Consider the following 24579-nt stretch of genomic DNA (forward strand, 5'->3'; position numbering starts at 1 on the left):
GCATGGACAAAACCAGGAGCTATAGGAAGGAGTGGAGTTGGGCAAGATAGAGTGGGAAAGCCAGTCGGATCCCTCCCGCCAGTGATTCTGGCCAAGTTTGAATGATGCCATTCCTTCAGTCTTCTTTCAGCACACGGTGGGATAATGAGGAGTTGCTTTCCCAAACCACACACCAGGCCCCTCTGGTCATCCATGAACTCTTGAATGCAGCATATATCTCTGCACTCTAACACAAGTATGACGGATCAAGGGGGCTACAGCTCAGTGGAAGAAGGTACATTGTTTACTTACCGAGAAGGTCCTTTCAGCTCTGAAGAAGAAGGTCATCTTGCAGCGTTGGGTGTTTCTCGTCCCATTTGCTAGGAGAGGCAGGACTAATTTTAAAACAGCTTCCTGTCTCGGGGCGAGGAACGCCCACCTACTTCCAGTTCTTTGACAAGCTTACAATGACAGGAAACGACAGATCAGGTTAACAAACAATTCACGAAACAATTCAACACCCAACGGGGTGAACTAAACTAACTGAAATTTAGGATTGAACTCATCCCTAGGTTGGATGAAACGTCACTGTAGTGTGGTTGCAGCACCATCTGCCACCCTTGGAAGATGACTGGCATCTCCGGGTGGGGCAAGATGACCTTCTTCTTCAGAGCAGAAAGGACCTTCTCGGTAAGTAAACAATGTACCTTTCCCGCTCTGAACGAAGGTCATCTTGCAGCGTTGGGATGTCCAAGAGCTATTCATTTGGGTGGGAATCCGTGTCGTCATCTTCCACCACGTGTTGCAGGACACGCCATCCGAATGCGGCTTCCACCGAAGCTATGGTATTGATGCGGTAGTGCCTGATGAAGGTAGAAGGGTTAGACCATGTGGGTGCTCGGCAGATCTCTTCTGTAGATGCTTGCTTGAAAAAGGCAACCGATGTGGCCGCACTGCGTAAGGAATGGGCCGTGATTCCTGTTGGAGGCGTGATGCCACTGGCGATGTAGGCCTCCCTAATGCATCCTCGAATTGTAGAGCTAATGGACTGTCGGGACATTGGCATACCCTTATTGGGGTTTGTTATGGCAATAAACAGCTGCTCCGTCTTTCTAATGGCAGCAGTCCTTGAGATGTAGATGCGCAGGGCCCTGCGTACGTCCAAATTATGCCAAGTGCGTTGCTTGGGTCCCATTTGATTAGGGCAAAAGGAAGGTAAGTTGATTTCTTGAGTTTGATGAAATGACGAACAAACCTTGGGAGTGAATGAAGGATCTGTCCGAAGGACTTTATGGAAAATGCATAAGTCCCTACGAACTGACAGAGAGCCCAGTTCCGACACCCGGCGAGTCGAGGTGATGGCTATCAGAAATAATGTTTTCATTCAAAGGTATCTGAGGGAGATCTCTTTCATAGGCTCGAACGGTTTCTTGGTAAGGCCCAGTAGGACTGTATTCAGCCTCCAGGTAGGGAAGCAATGTAACACGGGGTGGTGGTGGATTGAGTTACCCCTTTGATAAATGCCTTGACCTGTGGGTGAGACGGAATGGCAGTCCCTTCCACTACCAGACAAACTGATAAATGCCTTGACCTGTGGGTGAGACGAAATGGCAGTCCCTTCCACTACCGGACAAACTGAGAGTGGATGCTCTGAGGTTCTGGCAAACTCCATCCTGCAGGAATTCCAAGAGTTGTGACAACGATGGAAAGAGTGGATCAGCTGCCTTTCGTGCGCACCAGCATGTAAAGGTATTCCACGTATAGTCGTAAATCCTGTTAGTGGATGGTTTTCTGGCCTTTAAAATTAGTGGTAGTAACGTCCTGGGACAGACCAAGGTCTAGGAGCCTTGCCCTCTCAATCTCTAGGCGGTCAATTGGAACCAGGCCGGGTCTGGATGAATGATGGGCCCTTGACGAAGTAGATCCGGTCGTATTGGTAAATGCCAAGGTGGGGAAATGGACATTTCCATTAGGGCTGGAAACCATGGCCTGCGGGGCCAGTTTGGAGCGATCAGGATGATGTCCGCTTTCTTGGTCCGAATCTTCCGGATGACCTTTGGAAGGGTCGGGAGAGGAGGGAAGGTGTACAGAAGGCCCTGGGGCCAATGTGCCAGGAGGGCGTCCACTTGCTCGGCTCTCTAGTGGAAGAATCTGGAGAAGAAGCGAGGTACTTGGCAGTTCTGCGCCGAGGCGAAGAGATCCACCTCCGGGACTCCGAATCGGTCCGTCAATGCTCGAAAGGTCAGTGGGTTGAGTGACCATTCCCCTTCTTGGATCGATTGCCGGCTCAGCCAATCCGCCTCTAGGTTGTGAATGCCTCTTATGTGTTCCGCCCTCAAGGAGAGAAGGTATTTTTCCGCCCATGTCAGGATGATGTTGGCCTCCTCAGGGCTTTTGATCTGGATCCTCCTTGTCTGTTGATGTAGGCCTTGGAGGCCACATTGTCTGTTCGAATGAGTACGTGGTGATTCCGTAGTATGTGCTGGAACTTGAGCAGTGCTAGTCCTATTGCTTTCAACTCGAGTAGATTGATGTGAAGCTTGGCTTCCGAAGGAGTCCATGATCCTAGGGCGAATGTTCCCAGGGCTGTCGCGCCCCAACCTTCGAGGCTGGAGTCTGTGAAGACCTGAATTGAATCCTCGTGAAAATAGAGCTGGTCCAATGTTAGGTTGGCTGTCTTGGTCCACCAAGATAGGCTGGTTCAGACCTTGGGCTGTAAGGTAATGCGTTTGTCCATCTTGTGTGATATTAAAAGTTGAAAGGGTTGAAGTGCTGTCTGAAGGGGCCTGGAATGGAATCGCATCCAGGGACCCAAGCCGATGCAAGAGATCATTAAACCAAGCAGTCTTGTCATGGCCATGAGTCGATGCTGATTTGATCTGAGGGCCGACCTGGCTACTGCAGCAAGCTTCAGGGCCTTGGACAGGGGAAGAGAGACCCTGTTTTGACTGGAGTCGATGATAGCTCCTAGGTGGACAATCTGTTGTGCTGGAGATAGGGAGCTTTTTGCTCGATTGATGAGGTAGCCATGAGCTTGTAGTGTCTGGATTACTTGGTTGGTGTGTGCTGTTGCAAGCGCCGGAGACGGAGCGCATATGAGAAAATCGTCGAGGTAAGGGTGGAGTTGGATGCCCACCCTCCTCAACGATGCTACTAAGGTCACCAGGATTTTGGAAAAGACGCGGGGGGTGGATGTGAGGCCGAAGGGCAGGGCTCTGTATTGGAAGTGCAGGTCCGCGTATTGGAACCGGAGGAAGCGTCGGTGCGATGGATGAATGGGGACATGGAGGTATGCCTCCATGAGATCGATGGAGGTCATGTATGTGCCCGGACGAAGGGCCTCTATGACTGACCTGATGGTCTCCATCCGAAAGTGCTTCTTTAAGACGAAGCGATTGATGAATTTTAAGTCCAAAATCGCTCTCCATTGCCCGTTCTTTTTTGGCACTGTAAAAAATACTGAGTAAACTCCAGTAGACTGCTCTTTGAAGGGGACTTCTTCTATGGCTCCTATGATTATGAGATGTGAGATGGCCTCCATGGTTATTTGGTGCTTGGTGAGGGTGCGATACCGTGGGGATGACATGAATCGATCTGGTGGTAGATGTCGAAACTCGATTAAGTAGCCTTGTTCGATGGACTGTAGAACCCAGGCATCCGCCTGGGAACTGCACCATTGTGGGAGAAAGTGCTGGAGTCTTCCCCCCACCGCCATAGATATGGCGTCACTGTTTGTTCCCCTTGGGGAACTTGTCAAATTTGTCAAATTTGTCCCCTCTGAATGGCTGGGCTTGGCGGGGGGCATCCGAATTTGTTAAATCTACGAAAGGAGCCTCGTTGGGATGACCAGGAGGGGCGCCTTTGGTCCTGTCTGAAGCGAGACAGTGTATGTGAGGAACGAAAGGTTTGGGGAAAGTGGTTGTTTTTAAAATCCTTTCTTTGATTCCTCAGCATATATTTATTTTTGTCTTTGGCATCAATTAACATCTGGTCCAATCTTTCCCTGAAAAGTTTTTCCCCTTTAAAGGGATGGGCTAAGAGAATGGCTTTAGAATGATAGTCAACTTTCCATGGTCTCAGCCAGAGGGCTCGTCTGATGGCAGTGTTAGAGGCCACAGCCCTGGAGGCAAAGGTTAGTGTATCCAGGGAGGCATCTGCCATGAAGGACGACGCCTGCAATACCCTGGACAGGCCTTCAGCGACTCTTTTATCTGCTTTGGGAAGTAGTTTTATGATTTTCTTGGTCCAGGCATTTGTAGCTCTAGCAACGCGAGCAATAGCAGTGGAGGCCTGAATGGACAAGGCCGAGACTTCGTGGACCTTTCTAGAAAGGGAGTCCATTTTTCTATCAAGCATGTCTTTAATGGACCCCCCCCATCCTCTGTGAAAAAATCAGTGGACTGAAGTGTGGTGATGGTACCACTGGTAATTACCACTGGTAATTGTAGCATGGCCATGGCTTCAGGAGCCATGTCGTACAACTTTTTGGCTAGGCCTGAGAACTGTTTATTGTGTAAGGGTTGTCCCATTCGGTTCTGATTAGGTTCTCAAAGTGTTCTGGCATAGGAACCTTCAGTACGTGGGAATCCCCTTGGGGAAAATAATCCTTACATCCCCTCCATTTTGCTTTAGACTCTTCAGAGGGATCGGGCTCATCTAGGAGGTCTAGGGCAAAGAGAGCCTTAGCCAGAAAGGACTGGTAATCGTCAGGATTGAACAATCTGGGTTGTTGTTCCTGAACTACTGGGAGTTCTTCATCAGATATGAATTCTCCTTCTTCTAAATAGTCAGCCACTGAGCCCCTGTTGCCTAAAGATGCATCGTCTCCCAAGTCTAAGGCATGCCTATTGGGAGCAGCTTTCAAGGAAGCTTTTGTTAACCACTGCTTATTCCCTATGGACTGGGAGCAGCGGGGATCTGCAGAAGAAAGGGAAGAAGTTTCTGAGGCAAGGGACTCCCCCCCTGATTCTGGACAGATAAAACCAAGGCTTGGAGTTTCTGGAAGTGGCTAGTGAAGGTGTGCTCAATTAAGGCATTCACCTTTTCCTCAGTTAGGGTTTGGGAAGGGGCCCCACTTTCTGTCGAAGGTGGGGTTACTTTACCCTCTGGCGTCTTGGTAGAGCGCTTGGAGCTGTGGCGATCCGAGGAACCGGCAGGGACCTTGGAGGTCGAGGCAGCGCTCAGCTTGTTATGGCACCGGCAGTATGTTCTTTTCCCACTCTTTTTGCCGCCATTCGCGCCAGCCTTCTCTGCTCCCTTTTTTCCTCTGTCCTTATCGGTCGATTGAGAGGGCAGCGGGGCTTTTGCTGATTCCCCGTCTGAAAGACCGCCGGGGCAGCTGACAGGGGGGCTCGCTCGGGGCTGATTGCTGAAAGCCGTGTTGTGGTCGCTGTCGGAAAGGAGCTCCACTTCTTCCTGACGTGAAGCGGCGGTGGCGGCCATTGTATGTGCACGCGCCCTTCCCGCTCTTTCTCTCCCTGTTCGGATAGGGCCGTCAGAAGCTGCCAAAAAGGCGAACGGGAGACTAAACAATAATGCGGAAGCGACACAAAAGGAAGGACGGGAGGAAAGACAAATTGGAAGGTCCAAAAGGAATCTAATCTCCTCAGAAAATCTTCTATCTAGGTCCCAGCTAGGGCTGGGCACGTCCTCTCTCCAGCAAAGGCAGGAGAATAACTGGAAGTAGGTGGGCGTTCCTCGCCCCGAGACAGGAAGCTGTTTTAAAATTAGTCCTGCCTCTCCTAGCAAATGGGACGAGAAACACCCAACGCTGCAAGATGACCTTCGTTCAGAGCAGGAAATACATGTTTTTGCATGCAGGTCAACATTAAATCCCTGTTATCTTCAATAAAAGCATCTCAGGTGGCAGCAATGGAAGAGACCTAGGAGAGCTGCTGTCTGACTCAATAACAAGACAACTTCATAAAAAGAGCACAAATGACATTCCAATTTAAAAAAAAAAAAACCTGATTTTGGGAGGTATGCAAATCATGAGCAAGCATTACGGTCACATGACGGTATCTGGTGGCTTAGAGGGGGAGACAGGAATGTTAGATGGGCAGAGCGCTCTCACTCCCCCGTCACAGGCAGGAAGGAGAAAGAGAGAGGGAAGGAGGTATATCTTCTTAACTGAGCCACACATAGAGATACTTATCAACACTGATGAGAACAATGAACTTCAGGAATTTCATTCCTGCAGTCCAATGGGGCTCAATATATATTCTAATGTGGTAGCACAAAAAAGATGGGCTCAGCACCAATTACATGTTCTGCCATGGAAAATGGAAAGATGACAGAAGGATGGGTTACCTGTGTAAAGAAGTACTGGAAAGGCAGAGTAAAGTTGGAGGAGGTAAAACCCAGGCAGAAAAAGTGAAGAATTACCGTATTTTTCGCTCCATAAGACGCACCTGACCATAAGACGCACCAAGTTTTTAGAGGAAGGAAAACAAGAAAAAATATTCTGCTGAATAAAGACCCCCGTCCGGTTTCCAGGGAGTCCCTAGAAGCCGGGCGGGGGTCTTTAAACTGCTCTGCGATGCCTGCCTAGGCAGCGCAGAACAGTTTTACCTCCCCACCACCACTTCCCGGTCCGAGGCTCAGCTATTGGGTGGGGACCCGCCCGGTTTCTAGGGACTCCCTGGAAGCCAGGCGGGGGCGGGTGGTCTTGAAAGGCCCCAAGTTCAATCTCCAGCATCTCCAGTTAAAGAGCCCGGGCAAGTAGGTGATGTGAAAGACCCCCTGCCTGAGACCCTGGAGAGCTGCTGCCGGTCTGAGTAGACAATACTGAATTGGATGGACCAAGGGGGGAATCTGCCTTATACTGATCCTCGGGAATCTGCCTTATACTGATTCATCAGAAAGCAGCTTCATGTGTTCATGTGTATTTTGGAGGGGGCTGTGAGCTCAGTGGCGGAGCCTCTGCTCAGCATGCAGGAGGTCTCAGGTTCAATCCCCAGCAGCATCTCCAGTTAAAGGGACCGGGCAGGTAGGGGATGGGAAAGACCCTTTCTGCCTGAGACCCTGGAGAGCCATGGGGAGGGGGCTGTGAGCTCAGTGGTGGAGCCTCTGCTGGGCATGCAGGAGGTCCCAGGTTCAATCCCCAGCGGCATCTCCAGTTAAAGGGACTAGGCAAGTAGGTAATGGGAAAGACCCTTGCCTGAGACCCTGGAGAGCCATGGGAAGGGGGCTGTGAGCTCAGTGGTGGAGCCTCTGCTGGGCATGCAGGAGGTCCCAGGTTCAATCCCCAGTGGCATCTCCAGTTAAAGGGACTAGGCAAGTAGGTAATGGGAAAGACCCTTGCCTGAGACCCTGGAGAGCCATGGGAAGGGGGCTGTGAGCTCAGTGGTGGAGCCTCTGCTGGGCATGCAGGAGGTCCCAGGTTCAATCCCCAGCGGCATCTCCAGTTAAAGTGACCAGGCAAGTAGGTGATGGGAAAGACCCTTGCCTGAGCCCCTGGAGAGCCATGGGGAGGTGGCTGTGAGCTCAGTGGTGGAGCCTCTGCTGGGCATGCAGGAGGTCCCAGGTTCAATCCCCAGCGGCATCTCCAGTTAAAGGGACCAGGCAAGTAGGTGATGGGAAAGACCCCTGCCTGAGACCCTGGAAAGCGCTGCCAGTCCGAGTAGACAATACTGACTTCGATGGACCGAGGGGGGGGGGTCTGGTTCAGTATAAGGCAGCTTCCCGAGGAGGGGCCCGTGGCTCAGTGGCAGAGCCTCTGCTTGGGCATAGCAGGAGGCCCCCGGTTCAGTCCCCGCGGGGCGCCTCCGCTCCCACCCGCCCCTGGCCCAGGCGAGCCCAGCGCTGCCAGGCCTCCGCCTCCGCCTCCCCCCCACTCGCTGCACGGAGGCCGGGCGGGGCGGGCGGAGAGCGAGGCCGGATCCCGCTGCCGGGACGATCCGCCCGCCCCCCCTCCCTCCTTCCTTCCCCCTTCCTTCCCTTCTGCTCGCCTGGCCTCCATGCAGCAGGGATCGCCGAGGGGGAAGTGGGAGAGGGAAAAAAGGAAGGCTGGGGGTGGGGGGTGGGGTAGGCCTGAGGGGGAGACGCCGCCTTCGCCCGCAGGGGGGGGGAAGCCGGGGCAGGGGGAGGGGTCTGCTTACCTCCAGCGCTGTCTGCCCAGGAACCCAGCAGCAGCAGGAGCCGCCCCACCCCAGCCCAGGCCTCCTTCCTGTGAGGACTCCCGGGAAGGGGGGCGGTGGGGGTTAAAGCCTCCCCCCCGCGCTTCCCGGCCCTGAAGCGCCCCCACCCAAGCTGAGCGAAGGCGGCGTCTCCCCCTCAGGCCTACCCCACCCCCCACCCCCAGCCTTCCTTTTTTCCCTCTCCCACTTCCCCCTCAGCGATCCCTGCTGCACGGAGGCCAGGCGAGCAGAAGGGAAGGAAGGGGGAAGGAAGGAGGGAGGGGGGAAGGAAGGAGGGAGGGGGGGGCCGGGCGGATCGTCCCGGCAGCGGGATCCAGCCTCGCTCTCCGCCCACCCCGCCCGGCCTCCATGCAGCGAGTGGGGGGGAGGCGGAGGCGGAGGCCTGGCAGCGCCGGGCTCGCCTGGGCCAGGGGCGGATGGGAGCGGAGGCGCCCCGCGGGGACTGAACCGGGGGCCTCCTGCTATGCCCAAGCAGAGGCTCTGCCACTGAGCCACGGGCCCCTCCTCGGGAATCTGCCTTATACTGATCCAGACCCCCCCCCTCGGTCCATCCAAGTCAGTACTGTCTACTCAGTACTGTTCTGAGGCTCAGGAACGGGAAGCGCGCGGGGAGGGGAGGTTAAACTGCTCTGCGCTGCCTAGGCAGGCAGCGCAGAGCAGTTTAAATACCCCGCCTCCCAGCTGGCCTTCCAGGCGGGAACGCCAGCTTGCGTTCGGGTGCACCCAGCCGGCTGGCGGGGCGAGAGTCCGCACATTCGCTCCATAAGACGCACCAACATTTCCCCTCACTTTTGAGGAGGAAAAAAGTGCGTCTTATGGAGCGAAAAATACGGTATATGGCCTAGATTGCCAGTTTTTTTAATGACTTCACACCAACAGAAACATTCATGACAATGTCCTGTTGAGCAGGAGGAGGAGGAGGAAAAGAAGAGTTGGTTTTTCTCTACCACTTAAGGAAGAATAAAACCGGCTTACAATCACCTTCCCTTCCCCTAACCACAACAGACACCCTGTGAGGTAGGTGGGGCTAAGTGTGACTAGCCCAAGGTCACCCTGCTGGCTTCGTGGGTAGGAGTGGGGAAACAAATCCAGTTCACCAGATTAGCCTCCGCTGCTCATGTAGAGGAGTGGGGAATCAAACCTGGTTCTCCAGATCAGAGTCCACCGCTCCAAACCACTGTTCTTAACCACTACACCACGCTGGCAAATCAATGTTTTTCTTTTTAAAGATAGCTCTTCTATTCTAGAAGCCTTGTATGAGCAAGTCACATCAGATTCTGGGCCTCTCTCTACAAGCCAACGATTTACTGGCATTCTGTTTCATTTGCTGCAACTGAAAAGTCATTAAGGGCACACCTCTTTCTCTTAACATTATCAGAGTTCCATCACACTCTAAACCTCTTTTAAGAGGAAAAGAGGCCAGACTGCATTTCAGTAAAATGGAGGAGAGGAGAATAAACTGCTTTGAGAACCCACCAGGAAGAAAGGTGGGGTATAAACAAAATAAATAAAAAGTACTTTGAAAAAATAAATAAAATAAATAAATACTTAGTATCGTTAGAGATAGGGTGAAGTTTAGCTATTCTGTTTATGACTGTAGGTTATGTTTGAAGCATGAATATAGATAGATAAACGGACACACATGACAAACAATGCTTGCTTTTTTGCAAAATGTAACTTGGATGCTAAGGGTAACAAGCATCCATATTGTACAAGTGGCAAATAGAAAACAATATGCTTGTGAAATTTTAATGAAGGGAAAACAAGCCAAAGGTTAGTCCCATTTGTATAGCTTGTAGTCAGCACAAAAGAATGACTTCCTCATTGATCTTGCACTATTATGCTGTTTCTTGCCTCCATTCTGACTGAGGTTTTTTTGATGCCTTCAGCAGTTCTTACCACACATACAAATGTAACTGCTACTATGCTTTCAATGTAACGCAAGCACAACCTCTGAAACACATCTACTGAGAAAGAGGTTGCAAAACAAGCATTAGTTTCTCAACTTAAAAAACTGATGGTTTTCCTGCTCAGTTTATATGTCAAAACAGTGACAATGAATGTACTAAACATTACAGCAATAGATTTTTTGCATAAATTAATAAGCTTGTTTCATTAGTAATAGTTTATGTTTAACAGCCCTGACTAAGTTTGTCACAGCAGTATTTGAACAGCATGCAGTACAAACCTGTGCATGCTTACTCAGAAGTAAATACCCCTGCGTTCCATTGCATTTACTCCCAAACAAATACACATAGGATTGCAAGTCTTCATGCATGCAGCTTTCCTATCCCAAGGTATGATGAGTGCTGTCAAACACAACATGGGTGACAACCTCTTATGAAGGCGGAAGGAAAGAGGAAAGCTGGATGGAATGCTGCCCATTTCTGCTCCTCCCACTTCACTGGTGAACAGGTCATCAGGGCAGGAAAAGCTAATAGCACTAAGCACATCATGATACATGTGCAGATCAGAAGCACCGTGGCTGCAGCCCCACATCAAAGCAGGTCCTCTCCTCAAAGTGGATGCTGCTTTTTCCATCAGCAATGAAGTCAACCTGTGAGCATAAATCTGTTTCTGAACAAGGGCTGGCTAAAGAGCAAAAACCGGTATAGCTGAACATGCACCAGGCTCTGGTTCTCTCCTGGCAGAGAAACACTCAAAATACCGGCACAGCAGAGGAGTACAGCTAAACACCCATTCAACACACCGCAGAAAACAAAAGAGGTACTTCAGGTGGGGCGTGTGTGCTGACAATTGCTAGAAAAGTCTAACTTGAATATCAGAATTGCCATATAAGCCTATTATAAGTGGATTACTGACCAATGCTTCAAAATTTATTTTTAACTACTGTGATAAATATACCAATATACTGAGACTGCAACCTACATCTTAAGAGTCTTTACCTGTGAGCTGGAATTCGGCGGTCACCAGCAACTAAGACCACATCACACAACTGCTTGTGTCTCAAGTAATTTTCCATCTTTTTAAAGGTTTGTTCTGCATGATTGAGTGCTTGAAAAAATTCATCAGATGTACAAGGCTCCATAGTATGACAAGATGACAGAGTCTGGCTGCTATTGGAAGTCCTGTAATAATGACAATACACATATATATTAAACATCTTCATATGCAAAGCCTCACATAGTAAAAAAAAAACATTTTAAGAGGTATTTGCACTATACACAAAATAGGGACTTATATGATGCCAGTATTTTCCCCCAATAGGGCTCATAGCCACTGTAGGGGAGTGACGTTAGATTAGCGACCAGCATGGAGAAAAGGGTTAAAAATACTCCTTGCCCCGATGCTGTTTTCCGATTAACATATCCCAGACACAGATCTCCTGCATCAAACCTGCGCTATTATGTGAACATAAGAACATAAGAAAGGCCATGCTGGATCAGACCAAGGCCCATCAAGTCCAGCAGTCTGTTCCCAGTGGCCAACCAGGTGCCTCTACGAAGCCCACAAACGACTGCAGCAGCAGCATCTTCCTGTATTCCACAGCACCTAATATATTCAGGCATGCTCCTCTGATATTGGAAAGAACAGGTATGCATCATGACTAATATCCATTTTTACTAGTAGCCATGAATACCCCTCTCCTCCATGAACATGTCCACTCTCCTCTTAAAGCCTTCCACGTGGAGCACTTATAACTCAACATGAGCAATAAATCAAAGATTTTTAAAATAGCTCTTGTGCTCCTCTCTTCTCAATGTGATACCATTTTTTCAATAACAAAATGTCAATACAGAAGCTAGATGAATCAAAGCGAGTGCAGAAGCCAGACGAATCCAAATTAAGAGTTTCAAGTATAAGGCTTCACAGAGATCTGTACAAACAAGCCCAAATGCCTAAGAGGCAGACTTGCTGATAAGAGAATACAAACTGGAAACAACGCCACTGCTCCGCCAATCCCAGCAAGGCACTGAAGTACATGCAGTTTTATGAGCTTCAGATATTACTCTGAAGTTGACGACTGGAGTACCATACTAATGGATATTTTGTGCCAGGGAAAGGGGTTAATTGTTCAGCGAAGATGCAATTAATGGTAGTGCACTTATGTGATCATAATTAGGTCTCAAAATTAACAGCCTATTAAAAAGTTGTATAGGTGAATGAAAGAAGGGAAGTGGCACTGACTTCTATGCTTATCTTCCTGAGCCAGCTAGTAGCAGAAAGCGGGTGGCTCAGGCAGACCAGTTATTGCCAAGGCTGCAGCAAGTAAGTCAGAGCATCTGGCCCTTCTAGAGGTCTAAAATACTCCAGACACTTGGGTTACCTGGCAATGGTGCAAAATGCCTTCTCAGCAGAAACTGCATACTACCTCCTGTGCCTGGAATGGGAAATCAATTTGTGTCTTCAACAGCAACAGTTAGTGCTTTTTAGAAGCCTGCTTCTCAGTTTGAAACCTCGGGCAGGATCTCAATACGCACCCAGCATCTTGTGTCCAGCAGGGCTTCTGTTGAATCTCTTGCTCTTAAGAGCATCCCCTGTAGAGACTGGCAAACTGTTCCCAAAGCTCAGAGAAATGACACAAAGATCTTCCAACACTGAACGGCTCTCAGGGGAAAGAAATGGAAACGCCCCGTCGCTGTGTGCAAATTTTTCCATGCATCCAAAATGACTCTTTGATTCCCAGCTCTGGCCTAAAAACGCAATTTGCTTTCAAACAGTTCTGGCAGATTTATAACTTTTGGGCCAGTGCTTAAAGGTAGAAATAACTCAACAGCTAAGGTTTGCATTTATGATATCCACATTTTGTTGACATATGGTCAATACAACTGTATTACGTATGCAGACTTCTTATAAAGCAAAGGTCAAACACAGGGTCGATAACAAAAGAAATTTAAAAACCTACCTGCTATTAACTGAAAGCCATTCTAGTTGACAAACACAATCCTATGCTAGATGGAGCTAGATGGAGCATGCATATTACCCTTATTCTGCAATCACTCCATTGGCTGCCCATTAGTTAAGGGGCTCGATTTAAGGCACTGGCTGTCCCATACAAAGACCTTCATGGCCTTGATTCCTCATATCTCCAGGACTGTCTCTCCCCCTATGCTTTGCCATGACAGCTTCACTCACCTGAGCAGGACCTTCTACAGGTGCCAACCTGCAAATGGGCGAAATCAACGTACACACGTTCCTCCCCCCCCCCCCCCCGCCCATTGCACCCACCTTATGGAATGGCCTGCCTGCGGAAGTCAGGAAAGCTCCCACTCCCCTAACTTTCCATAATCTATGCAAAACTGAATTATTCAAGAGGGCTTTTCTACACCGATAACAGGGTTGCAGTGTACAAAATAGATGACAAAGTAACCTGGGCAAATGATTAGGGCAGTGATCTATACTACTGTGTAAAGCTTGCTGTAAGTAGGATCCTACAGTGTAACTTTTCATCATTTCATGTGTCATGTTAATACTTAAGCTTTGCTTCAGTTCGGTTTTTCAGATTTATGAATGGTTCCAGTCTTCTACAAGCCTAATTCTAATTGTTTATTTAATGTTTATCTAATTGTACAATCCTGTTGATTGTACTTACTCATTCTGTATAATCTGCCTGGAATCCCACTGAGAACGGTGGAATAGACGGACAGACAGATAGAGAAAAGCAAGGGAAAGGTACCACTACTGGGAAAAGAAATTAGCCTTCCTGGTGTTCATCATTTTCAACAAGATGGCTGTGCTGCAGCAGAAGACAAATCTGCAGTAGTAACAAAACAACAAGAAAACAAACAACTGGGAGGGAACACAACTATGTTGAACACATGAAGCTGCCTTATACTGAATCAGACCATTGGTTCATCAAGGTCAGTACTGTGCTCTAACAGCAGCTCTCCAAAGTCTCAGGCAGAGGTCCTTCATATCACATACTACCTGGAGATGCCAGGGATTGAACCTGGGACCTTCTGCATGCCAAGCAGATGCTCTACCCCTAAGCCATGGCTCCTCCCAAGTTGCTTGTCTCTACTAACACTCCAGGTACTAGATACACATCAAGAGATAATACATATGCAACTACACCACTTCCAATATTTTCAGTTACAATGGATGTGCTTTGGGGAAGGAGAAGAAGAAAATTGCATTTTTTTCCAGAGAAAATATGATGGTGTTGTCATGTGACCTGACAGTGTAGGAAGCCTACCAACAGAGAGGCCTATCCAACTATTGAACATTGATGATTCTGAAAATAGGTAAGGTAAAGGAAGTAGTAGCATGGAAGACCTCTTATTTCCATTACTCTGTCCTGGTGAACAACAGACAAGAGGGAACAAATGAAGCACTATGCACAATCGTTGGAGAACCATCTTTCCTGAAAATGTACAGTGCAAAGCTAAAAGGATGTCACTGCACAGGGGGTCTCTAAAAGTGGATTGGAAGGTAATTACTTCTCACCAATTTTGTTACATGAACTATTGTTTTTACACTATGTATGTTTGTTATTTCCCCCCTGCTCAATAGACCCCTTAAGGAGGCTCACAAAATCTCAAACATACAACGTAACTACAGTGAAATTCACCCTTACAGAACTAAAACATTTCCACAGTTTTAAAATATTGATACAACTTGTGAATGTTCGGTATTAAAGGAGAAATACATTAATTAAAGGAGAAATTACCCTAATTACCTTAAAAAAAGGAGAAATAAAATAGCTGTTTTATTAAAACAATGATAGCAGAATGTTATAAGCATAAACTGGGTTTTCAAAGAAATTAACATTATATAAAAATGAATGAAAAATGTAATGACGTTTTGATTTGCTAGGAAGTTGCTTTGCTTCCATGGTTATCAACATAATAGATTACAAAAGTCTGTGTGAGTATACAGGTCATGTAGCTTTTGTTTTTTTGAATTAACAACAGCATTTTATCAAGTAACTTTGCTTACATGAACACTACTGCCTATCAGTTACAGTGGTTGCTGAGTTGTAAACCACTCACTCCAATGTTAGAAATGGCATGCAGAAAGAAGTCAGGGCAGTTTCCAGGACGCCTTGAATGTCTTGAGGAAACATTTCTCCACCCTTATCAACTAGAACACTGCAAGCCAAATTCTACACGAATCCTCAGGAGAAATTAAATATAAACACCAATGAGAATAAGACAAATACTTGCATTGTTTTTGCTTATATTAATCTTTCACCATTCATACATTTTAAAATAAGACTTTTTAAAAATTTTATGAAAATATAGTTTTTACTCTTGGATGAGTGATGGGAAGACTAGATGTTTCTATGAAGGAAAAGAGCACAGGGATAATTCCTGTTTGTAAATTACATTCTTAAAAGAGATTCATGAGATATGTTGATTTCGTACATTAGTGAATGCATCTCCTCAGGAGAAAACATGAATGAAGCCACAGAATCAGATAACCACATCATATTGACATTTTAAAAGGTTACTTCCCCTCCATTCTCACATGGTTTCGATAGCCTTCAACATCATAACAGATTTACAGTGAAGCAAGCAATCCAAAATTCTCTTTTTACTGAAAGCAAAAGGACAGACCTAAGGGAAAAAGGGGGGGGGGAGAAAGGAGCCAGCCAGGCTTGCATGCTCTGGCTATCTCAAGTCCAAAAGTCAGGAGCCCTTTGGTAGAGCACAGCCTGAGGTTTGTGGGGCTGGACACCCTATAGGGAAACGTATAGGGTCTCACTGTGGTATGCCTGAAAGCATTTATGTGCTTGCACCTGCAAAGGCCTCCATACCCTGGGTTGGATCCAGCCAGCATTTTCACTTTGTTCATATAGCCTCTGTCCCACACTTTTCCATTTATTTTAAATACTGTAGTGTTGTTCCCCCCCCCCCAAACCTCAGGCCACCTTTAATGCTGGTCCTCAGGAAATCAAAATTGCCACTCTTCACTATTTAGCGCTCCAGAGGAACACCTCTATTAAAAAGGGAATTTTTCTCCACGGCATTCATTTGAGAACTTCAGAATAAGCTGTGTGGTAATGGTACATTCTCCTTGTACAAACGCTGAACAGATGTTGCTGTAAGCACTAACATTCACTGCCATCCACTTTGCCCAAGGTGAAGATTTATTCCTGTCACCTTCATTAATTATTTACTCCACTGAGTGCGCCATTACATGTATTTTTTAAAGTCCTTTGACAGAAACATTTAAGATTTGAATCAGACCTTCAGCTTCCATGCATTTCCACCACACAACAATTAAAATAAAAAAGTGAGAAAAGTCAAACACTACATCATCCCCCCAACCCACTTCTTTTGCAACAAAGTATTCTAGGTACAAAAAGAATAAACCCAGTTGATTAATCCATCATTAATTTCTATCAAAAACTCTCAACATTTAAAAGTGCATAGGAGTGCACAGCAATTTAGAGAAAGTCCATTTGCAGCCTAAATTTCAAAGAGCTAGGAAGTCAATCAAATATATCTGAATGGAAGAAGACAGCTCTGTGCCGTGCATCATGGAACGAGAGGAAGAACATAAAAGGGAAACCTGACCTCTCTCTGAACACTAAGGACAAAATCCATTCTGTGATGGAATTCTACTGCTGCACATTTGAAAACACTTTATTACAAAAATCAAATGCCTAACATGTTTAGCTACCCTTATGCTAAAGCAAAATGTGATTTGAGATGCATGACAAAGGCAGTGCCAGCTACACATTCTGTACACTGTGATGCTCAACCTCATTTCAGCTCTACGGGTTCAAACAAATCTTACATTTGACTCCTATTCAGCTCCGCAGCCAAAATAATGTAACCATAAAAATGGGTCAAGTTAATATGTGGCATACCTACAAACCATAAGTAAAAAAGAGCTGAGCATTCCCTCCTAGCTCTATTGCCTTTTCTCTCCAGAGTCTAGAAAATGAATTTGCTTTCTGTAGCAACTACCTTTTCATCCCCTTTAGAAATCATTTTGATACAGGTTAGAAACATAGGTAAAAGCGACATTTTAAAGCCACATATACATATATGCTGCTAATAGTTTACATATTTGGCAGTATTTTTCACAGCATGGCAACGGAAGATATATTTTTATACCCCGATTACACACCCACCCCTCAAGTCATAACCAATTTCAACAATAGGGAAGTAACAACCTGCACGAACTGCTGTTGGATACATTTTCCTCTTCGCTTGCTTCATCATCAGCTTCTGGTCTATCGAGCCAATGTGCACCTCCACAGTCCTCCGTGGCGAACTCACATGTAGGCACTTCAGAACTGGATGCCATTGGCCAAGAAGGTGAACTCTGGAAACCCTGCTGGCTGGACCTTCGGAAGCCGATTGACGCCAAAGGCAGGGACAAGTTCCCCGGATCTAAAAACTTTATCCCACCAGTAGTGGCATCATGCCCTGTGTTCCAGAAGTCTCCTGGCTGGCAGTCAGCACTAGGGTTAGGAGTCGTCTGCTGGTGACCGAACCACCTCCATCTGATTTTTAAAATCTGCTTCACGTCGAACTCTTTACGCGAGCCAGACATCTTCACCGAGAGCAAGTTATTGCCTAGGCAACGGGGCAAGCGGCAGCTCACATAAAGAAGATTTGTGCATCCAACCAGTACGAGGGAAACACATGGTCTGCCGGTTTACGGCCAACTGAGTTTGGGGAGGAAAGATTATCGCATTCAAATGCAGGTAGAAAAGCCTCTAGCATCAGCAGGGATAGCCCAGAAAACAGCACCACAGGAAAGGCTGGATTGTCACTTCCCTCAGAAAGAACACTAAAGAGCTACATCAAAGCAGCCAATACATCCTCTCTTGCTTTCCTCTATGCCCTCTCACCATTAAAGTTCAAACGGCACCGGCAGCATTTATTAGAGTACTTTCTAAGGCTGACCACCCGCCTTTCCTAAACCACTAATGACAAAGAATGCAACTCCTAGGCTGCATCTCGGGACCCACAATTTCTCCTGTTAACTCTTTCCTTGACAAAATCTTAGAGAGGAAAAAAGGACACGCCCACCCAACCACCAGGATTTTAAAAAGTCATCAAAATACCCAAGAGGAAAATTTCAGAATAGGGGCAAGCTAAATGTTAAGCTTTGACTTTTCCCTTTCATATCCAATATTTATATGCGATGTTTTAAGAATGACGGCAAAAGCATCTCTGCTATTAGTGCTTTGAAGTTCTTCTTACATTTAATATTGTTTTTAATGGCACTCCTTCAAGAACCTCCCAAGCAGCCTCCTTATCCAGACAGTGCCAGGCCATTACTTTTTTTGGAGAGGTAAAGAAGCTGGTCAGGCTGGGTAAGCTCATGGCCGCTTTCACCTCTTATAGTTCTTGTGTATGGCTTCAAATATCTGCTAAATTTGTTAGACTGGACATGGCAATATAACACAAATATGCATGTGTACACCACAGGAGGGAGGGAAGGTGGCATGGTATAGCCCAGTCTCATCAGATCTTGGAAGCTAAGCAGGGTTCGTATTTGGATGGGAGACCTCCAAGGAAGATTGTCCAGAGGAAGGAAATGGCAAAACACCTCTGCTTCTCACATGCCTTGAAAGCCCCTCAAAATATGTTTTGTACATATTTTAACATTGTTTTTAAATTGTTGTAATGATGTGTGTTGGGGTTTGATTTTAATGGTTTTAAAATGTGATTTTATCATATATGTTTTAAATTGTTGCTTTGATGGCCCTCGGAAGGAAGGAAGAAAGGAAGGAAGGAAGGAAGGAAGGAAGGAAGGAAGGAAGGAAGGAAGGAAGGAAGGAAGGAAGGAAGGAAGGAAGGAAGGAAGGAAGAGAGAGGGAGAGGGAGAGAGAGAGGGAGAGAGAGAGGGAGAGAGAGAGGGAGAGAGAGAGGGAGAGAGAGAGGGAGGGAGGGGGAGAGGGAGAGGGAGAGAGAGAGTGAGAAAGAGAGAGAGAGAGAAAGAGAGAGAGAGAGAAAGAGAGAGAGAGAGAAAGAGAGAGAGAGAGAAAGAGAGAGAGAGAGAAAGAGAGAGAGAGAGAGAGAGAGAAAGAGAGAAAGAGAGAAAGAGAGAAAGAGAGAAAGAGAGAAAGAGAGAAAGAGAGAAAGAGAGAAAGAGAGAAAGAGAGAAAGAGAGAAAGAGAGAAAGAAAGAAAGAAAGAAAGAAAGGATTTGGAAAAATATGCCAATATTACAAAGACAGCCTCAGCAATGGCCCTTACAACAAAAACTGTGTAATACAACAATAGACAGTCAGGGCCTGAAATGAGTGACCAGCTAGCACCAGTTGTGAAAGTATAGAGCCCGGGAGGATGCCAAAGACAGTCTTGTGATGTATCCAGCTTTCCTGGATAGTTGCATGCACGCGAGAATGATGGTGCTGTCAACACCCCTTGCTGGTCTCTCAGCAAGTGCCCAGCTTCTAGAGTCCTGATGGCTAGGGTAAGCAGGAACATCTGACCTTTTTACAGGTAGAGCATAAGACACAGTTTTATCTTTGTGTACCAACTTCAGCTTGAATCAGCAATTACAATGCAGTAACTGTAGTAGGCAATTAGCAGTACAATGTAGTAGACACTTTCTGTCTCAGTCCAAAACTGGCAACTGTACACCATATCATCCATGGCAGCCAGTCCAGCTCATCTCGGACATAAAGGACTTCTTCCTCCTTCGGTGCTTCTTCGCCATGTCACCAAAGCCGAAGCTGGCCACAATGTACGGCACCCCCCAACCTCATGTCAGCTGGCTCTCAGTTGGCTCCTTTTTTTCTTCTTAGTCTGTACTGACTCAATCCTCATGATGTTCCTATACATACTTACAGCTTCCATTCTGTAAGCACAGACACACTCATGCAAAAAGAAGAGAACTAAAACATTATTTATACTTTCTGGACTTACTATAACACTCTGTCATTTTCAAAATTTTAGACCATGCAACTGCACTAGAGATTAGAACAGATAGCCAAGATTCAACAAACCCAATGTGTTTCAGCCAGACGTAAGTAGAATTTGTTTTCCTTTCAGGTTTATTCCCTTATATTTGTCTCAAAGTAAGCGGACTTTAAAACAGAATATTGGTTTTATTAACATTCATTTTACATGCACTGAAAGCAAGGATTTCCCATGCTGCACTGGGATTCTAAAGGCAGCAGACTAAATTGATTAAATTAGATCTACCAACGGAGTGCTCTACTTTTGCTCAGAGCATGCTGTTTTGAGAGATAAGACAGCAGAATAACTTGCAATGTAATTAATCATCATTTCTTCACGTATGCAGCTCCTGAATTATAATCAGACTGGGGAAAAAGGGTTTGCATCAAAACACAGACTTCTGGATTTTAGACAAGATATGGAATACAGTGATAAAACTCACACGGCCAAGGTGGCATATTGTAGAGGACCCAGGCAAGACCCGTTCACACAGCCAATCAGGACATGTGAAAGAGCTCTCAATGCTAGCACCAGGACCTGACATTACCAAAAACCTGGCATAAACTAGATATACTGATATGGCAGTAGTGTTCATCTGAGAGCGCAGATTTATAAGACCTTTTCACCATGAACCTAAATGTCAATTATGTGAATAGCCCTGACTCTTCTCCACTGAATCGACTGTAGCTAAAACCCGTTCCATTTTTATCCCATCTCTCCAAGCTCAGGGCAGCATTCACAGTTCTCTCCTCTGCCATTTTACCCCACAATTACCCCGTGAGGCATGCTAGGATGAAAGAGAGTAACTGTCGCCTAGTGAGCCTCCTGGCCGAATGGGAATCTGAACCCAAATTTCCCTCTATTCTAGTCCAACACTATCACATTGGCTCTCTGGGTGGAATATACTTAGAGAGGCCAATAACTCTAGAACATGAACCCACAAACTCAAAGTATGCTAGCCGCATGATCAACACCTTATGCAGAAAACACAGTGAGGATCTATATGATTTTAACAATAAGTCCTCTAGAGATAGTGAAGCACTATTAGGTCACATTTGGCTGGATCCTATGCCATGTAGGTGGACATGGGACACAGCAACTTCTTTCCCCTACCATCCTCTGTTGTACATATTACTAACCATGCACTGGTAAGACTGGACTCCAATACATTTCTTTCCTGAACCAATTCACACTACCTTTTGCTTCCCATTGTTGCTTCCTGCAGGTTACAAGTCTGAGTGCACCACAAGACTTTCTGGATTAGCATTTTTCTCCAAAGGGCTTTCAGTTATGATGCGGGCCTTCCCCGGAAAATATAAAATGTTACTGTGTGATATGCAAATTCTCTGATTTCCCCCAGCATGTCTGTGGGTTCATAAACGAGAGCAGAAGAAGAGTTGTTTTTTATATGCTGACTTTCTCTACCACTTAAGGAAGAATCAAACAGGCTTATAATCACCTTCCCTTTGCCTCCCCACAACAGATACCCTGTGAGGTAGGTGGGGCTGAGAGAGTAGGACTAGCCCAAGGTCACCCAGCTGGCTTCATGTGAAGGAGTGGGGAAACAAATCCAGTTCACCAGATTAATGTCCGCCATTCATGTGTTCAGAGTCCACCACTCCAAACCACCGCACTTAGCCACTACACTATGCTGGCTCTCCAGGACACCAGGAGCAAGTCTGGGGTCCACACAGAGGCTTAGTGATCATGGAAATGGGAGACAAATTGACAGTTCACTCCTCCCCAAGAACAGCATTCCCATTTGTTCAGGCTATGCTTCCTTGTGGGGAGAAAAGTCCAATGGTTCCAGTACATTTCCCCTGCATTTGTTTGGCTGAAGAACATTTCGGAGCTCTGTGGCTGCCTCTTTCTCTTGGATCCCACCACCCCCATAACTGATACATGCTCACACCACCATTGCCAAGGGACAACTCCTGCATTTCATTTTCAATCCACGTGGTCTTTATCAGCCCAAATCCAATATACCAAGCCGTGGAAACTGCTTCTCAAAGGTCGACTGCAGTAGCCTGTGTGCTGGCTACCTCCTCCTCACTGTGCATCCAGTTTGGCCTTAATTTTGGGGCTCTGCTCCAAGAAAAGTGGGCTCAACTGAGAGTCTTCAGTTCAACCAGAACATGGATACTAGGGAGTAAAAGAACTGTCCAGACAACCTCTCTAGATCTGCACCTCAGGAATAAAACAGCACAGAACAGGTGAGGATACTGAGGGGAGAGGAGCAGAGTGAGAGATGAGGCAAGTTGCATTTTTCAAAAGTACCTACATTTATTGATTTCACTTATATCCTACCTCTTGGCTCAAAGAACCTCCACTGCAGCAATCACAATAAAACCAAGTTACAGCATTTTTGCCAGCGGTGCAAACTGTTCTGTATCTTTGCAAGCTGTGGTGATAAAAGGATAGTGGTTCCAATACCATTTTCCCCCACAGCTAACAATTTGCCAACTCATCACTCTGCCTCATATGCCTGTACTGCAGCATGCCTCTATGTTCAGCCCAGGTCTTTCCTGATACAGTTTATGAACGTCCAAACAAGCTGGAAGGAATTGTGGAAGAACCAACACACCATTTTCTCGATAGTGCCTTGGCAATCAATTCATAGCATAATTACAAACTGCTCCCTGGTTCAAATCTCACCTCTGACAAGGCAAGCTACTTTCTCTCAGTGCCCACCCTCAACCAAGCTACATGGGTAACACTCATGGCCTCTCTTACAGGGCTGTTTTTTAAAATGATGACATCATATGAGGTGCTTTTAGCTCTAAAAGCGCTATATAAATGTATTACATCAATACATTAAAAAGGCACCAGGTCATTACTGATTCTTGGGGTGACGTCACATCCTGGCATTTACCAGACAGACTGTTTACAGGGTAGTATGCCATTGCCTTCCCCAGTCATCTACACTTAACTCCCAGCAAGCTGGGCACTCATTTTACTGACCTCAGAAGGATGGAAGGCTGAGTCAACCTTGAGCCGGCTACCTGAAATCGACTTCCGTCGGGCTCAAATTCAGGTCGTGAGAAGAACTTTTGACTGCAGTACTGCAGCTTACCACTATGGGCCACGGGGCTCTACATTAATTCCTTCCATACATACATTAAATAACTGCAGCACACACATTTCCTGCACGTACTTCCTGCATCTTAAGAGTGACCTATTTTGCTCCTTTATATTTCTATCCAATGTTTCCATGAAATTGTACTCCCTTTAAACACCCATGAACATGTTTCAAGCGCCACTGATAGTAAGAGCAAGTTTCTGTTTGCAAATAAATTCTATTTAGCTAGCCAAAATAGCTTATGAAAATAGATTGAGAAAAAGCCAGACTCTACACTGACAAAAGAGACAAACAGAACAATCCCATGCAGAGTTTCTCTAGCCTAAGCCCACTGATTTCATACTTTGCACAGGATTGCACTGAAAGTGATAAAGCGATAGTCCCCAAGTTGTTCTGTATCTTGAAGCCAAAGATAAAGCCTTATCAAATTTAGGGTAAAAGAAATGAGAAAGTGTTTTAAATGGTAATATATTGCCACCACAATGAAATCATTGCGTGGAGCATCTTGATTTTTTTGTGATTTTTATAGCAATATAAATTCTGTGACAAGCATACCTTTTAGTTGTTACAGCAGCATTCTATACGGCTTCATCCAGAGAGCCAGCGTGGTGTAGTGGTTAAGAGCGGTGGTTTGGTGTGGTGGACTCTGATCTGGAGAACCGGATTTGGTTCCCCACTCCTCCACATGAGCAGCGGAGGCTAATATGGTGAACTGAATTTGTTTCCCCACTCCTACACATGAAGCCAGCTGGTGACCTTGGGCTAGTCACAGCTCTCTTAGCTCTCTCTCAGCTCCACCTACCTCACAGGGTGTCTGTTGTGGGGAGGGGAAGGGAAAGTGATTGTAAGCCGGTTTGATTTTTCCTTAAGCGGTAGAGAAAGTCGGCGTATAAAAACCAACTCTTCTTCTCCTTCATCCCACAGTGCTGCTATAGCTAAAGGTTCAGCACCACATAGGAAAGGCTAATCATGAGCACCCTTCCTACAACTGGCACTGAACTAGGACTGTGAGTGACGATGAGTGGGAAAGACCCTTGTCACCAGCCCTGTGACAAAGCCAGAGAAAGTGGTTTCCATACTGCTGTTGTCGTGCCTAAAAAGGCCCCCAGCCTATGCCTTTTCAGATGTAACACTGCAGCTACAGTGGCATGCATTATTCACTTGGAATGTGGAAGCAGCAATCCTTAGAATTACACTTATGCAAATAGCTCTAAACTTATCTACACCAATAATTGAAATGCAAATGGAAAACTGCTCATGCATTTACCAAAAAAAAAAAAAAAATCCTTTGAAACACCTCTGTGCTTATTCCTTACTCCTGTATTGTTCAGCCACTTGAATCTTGTTTACTTCCACATCTAGCTGTACAAAATCACAGATGTTCCACCAGACAATCTTCAGAGGAATAATTTACCCCGATCAAGATGAAACCCCAGGCCAAAGACAACAACAGCAGATTTCCCCTACCATAGTTTCTACAAACATGGCTTTAGCTAGGTGACATTTTTTTTAATGTGGCTTCCCCAGAGTTTTTGCCCCATTTCAGCATC

The 24579-nt window shown here is 46.3% G+C and overlaps 1 protein-coding gene across 2 annotated transcripts in view; it reads right to left on the reverse strand.

Moving 5' to 3' along the window:
• Positions 1–17603, reverse strand: part of KLHL5 (kelch like family member 5) — a 39334-nt gene extending 21731 nt beyond the window's left edge. The window contains exons 1-2 of one of the 2 annotated variants that reach the window (XM_056855941.1): positions 17206–17603; positions 11024–11206 (exon numbers count right to left, since the gene is read on the reverse strand). In XM_056855941.1, the coding sequence (XP_056711919.1) occupies positions 11024–11206; positions 17206–17588 (566 nt within the window). In that variant the 5' untranslated portion in view covers positions 17589–17603. Of the gene's footprint in view, positions 1–11023; positions 11207–17188 lie in introns of both variants that reach the window. The other variant, XM_056855940.1, reaches the window with a different exon arrangement.
• Between the last annotated feature and the right edge of the window lie 6976 nt (positions 17604–24579).

This window comes from Euleptes europaea, chromosome 9 (assembly GCF_029931775.1).
Source record: "Euleptes europaea isolate rEulEur1 chromosome 9, rEulEur1.hap1, whole genome shotgun sequence".
Lineage (NCBI taxonomy): Eukaryota > Metazoa > Chordata > Lepidosauria > Squamata > Sphaerodactylidae > Euleptes > Euleptes europaea.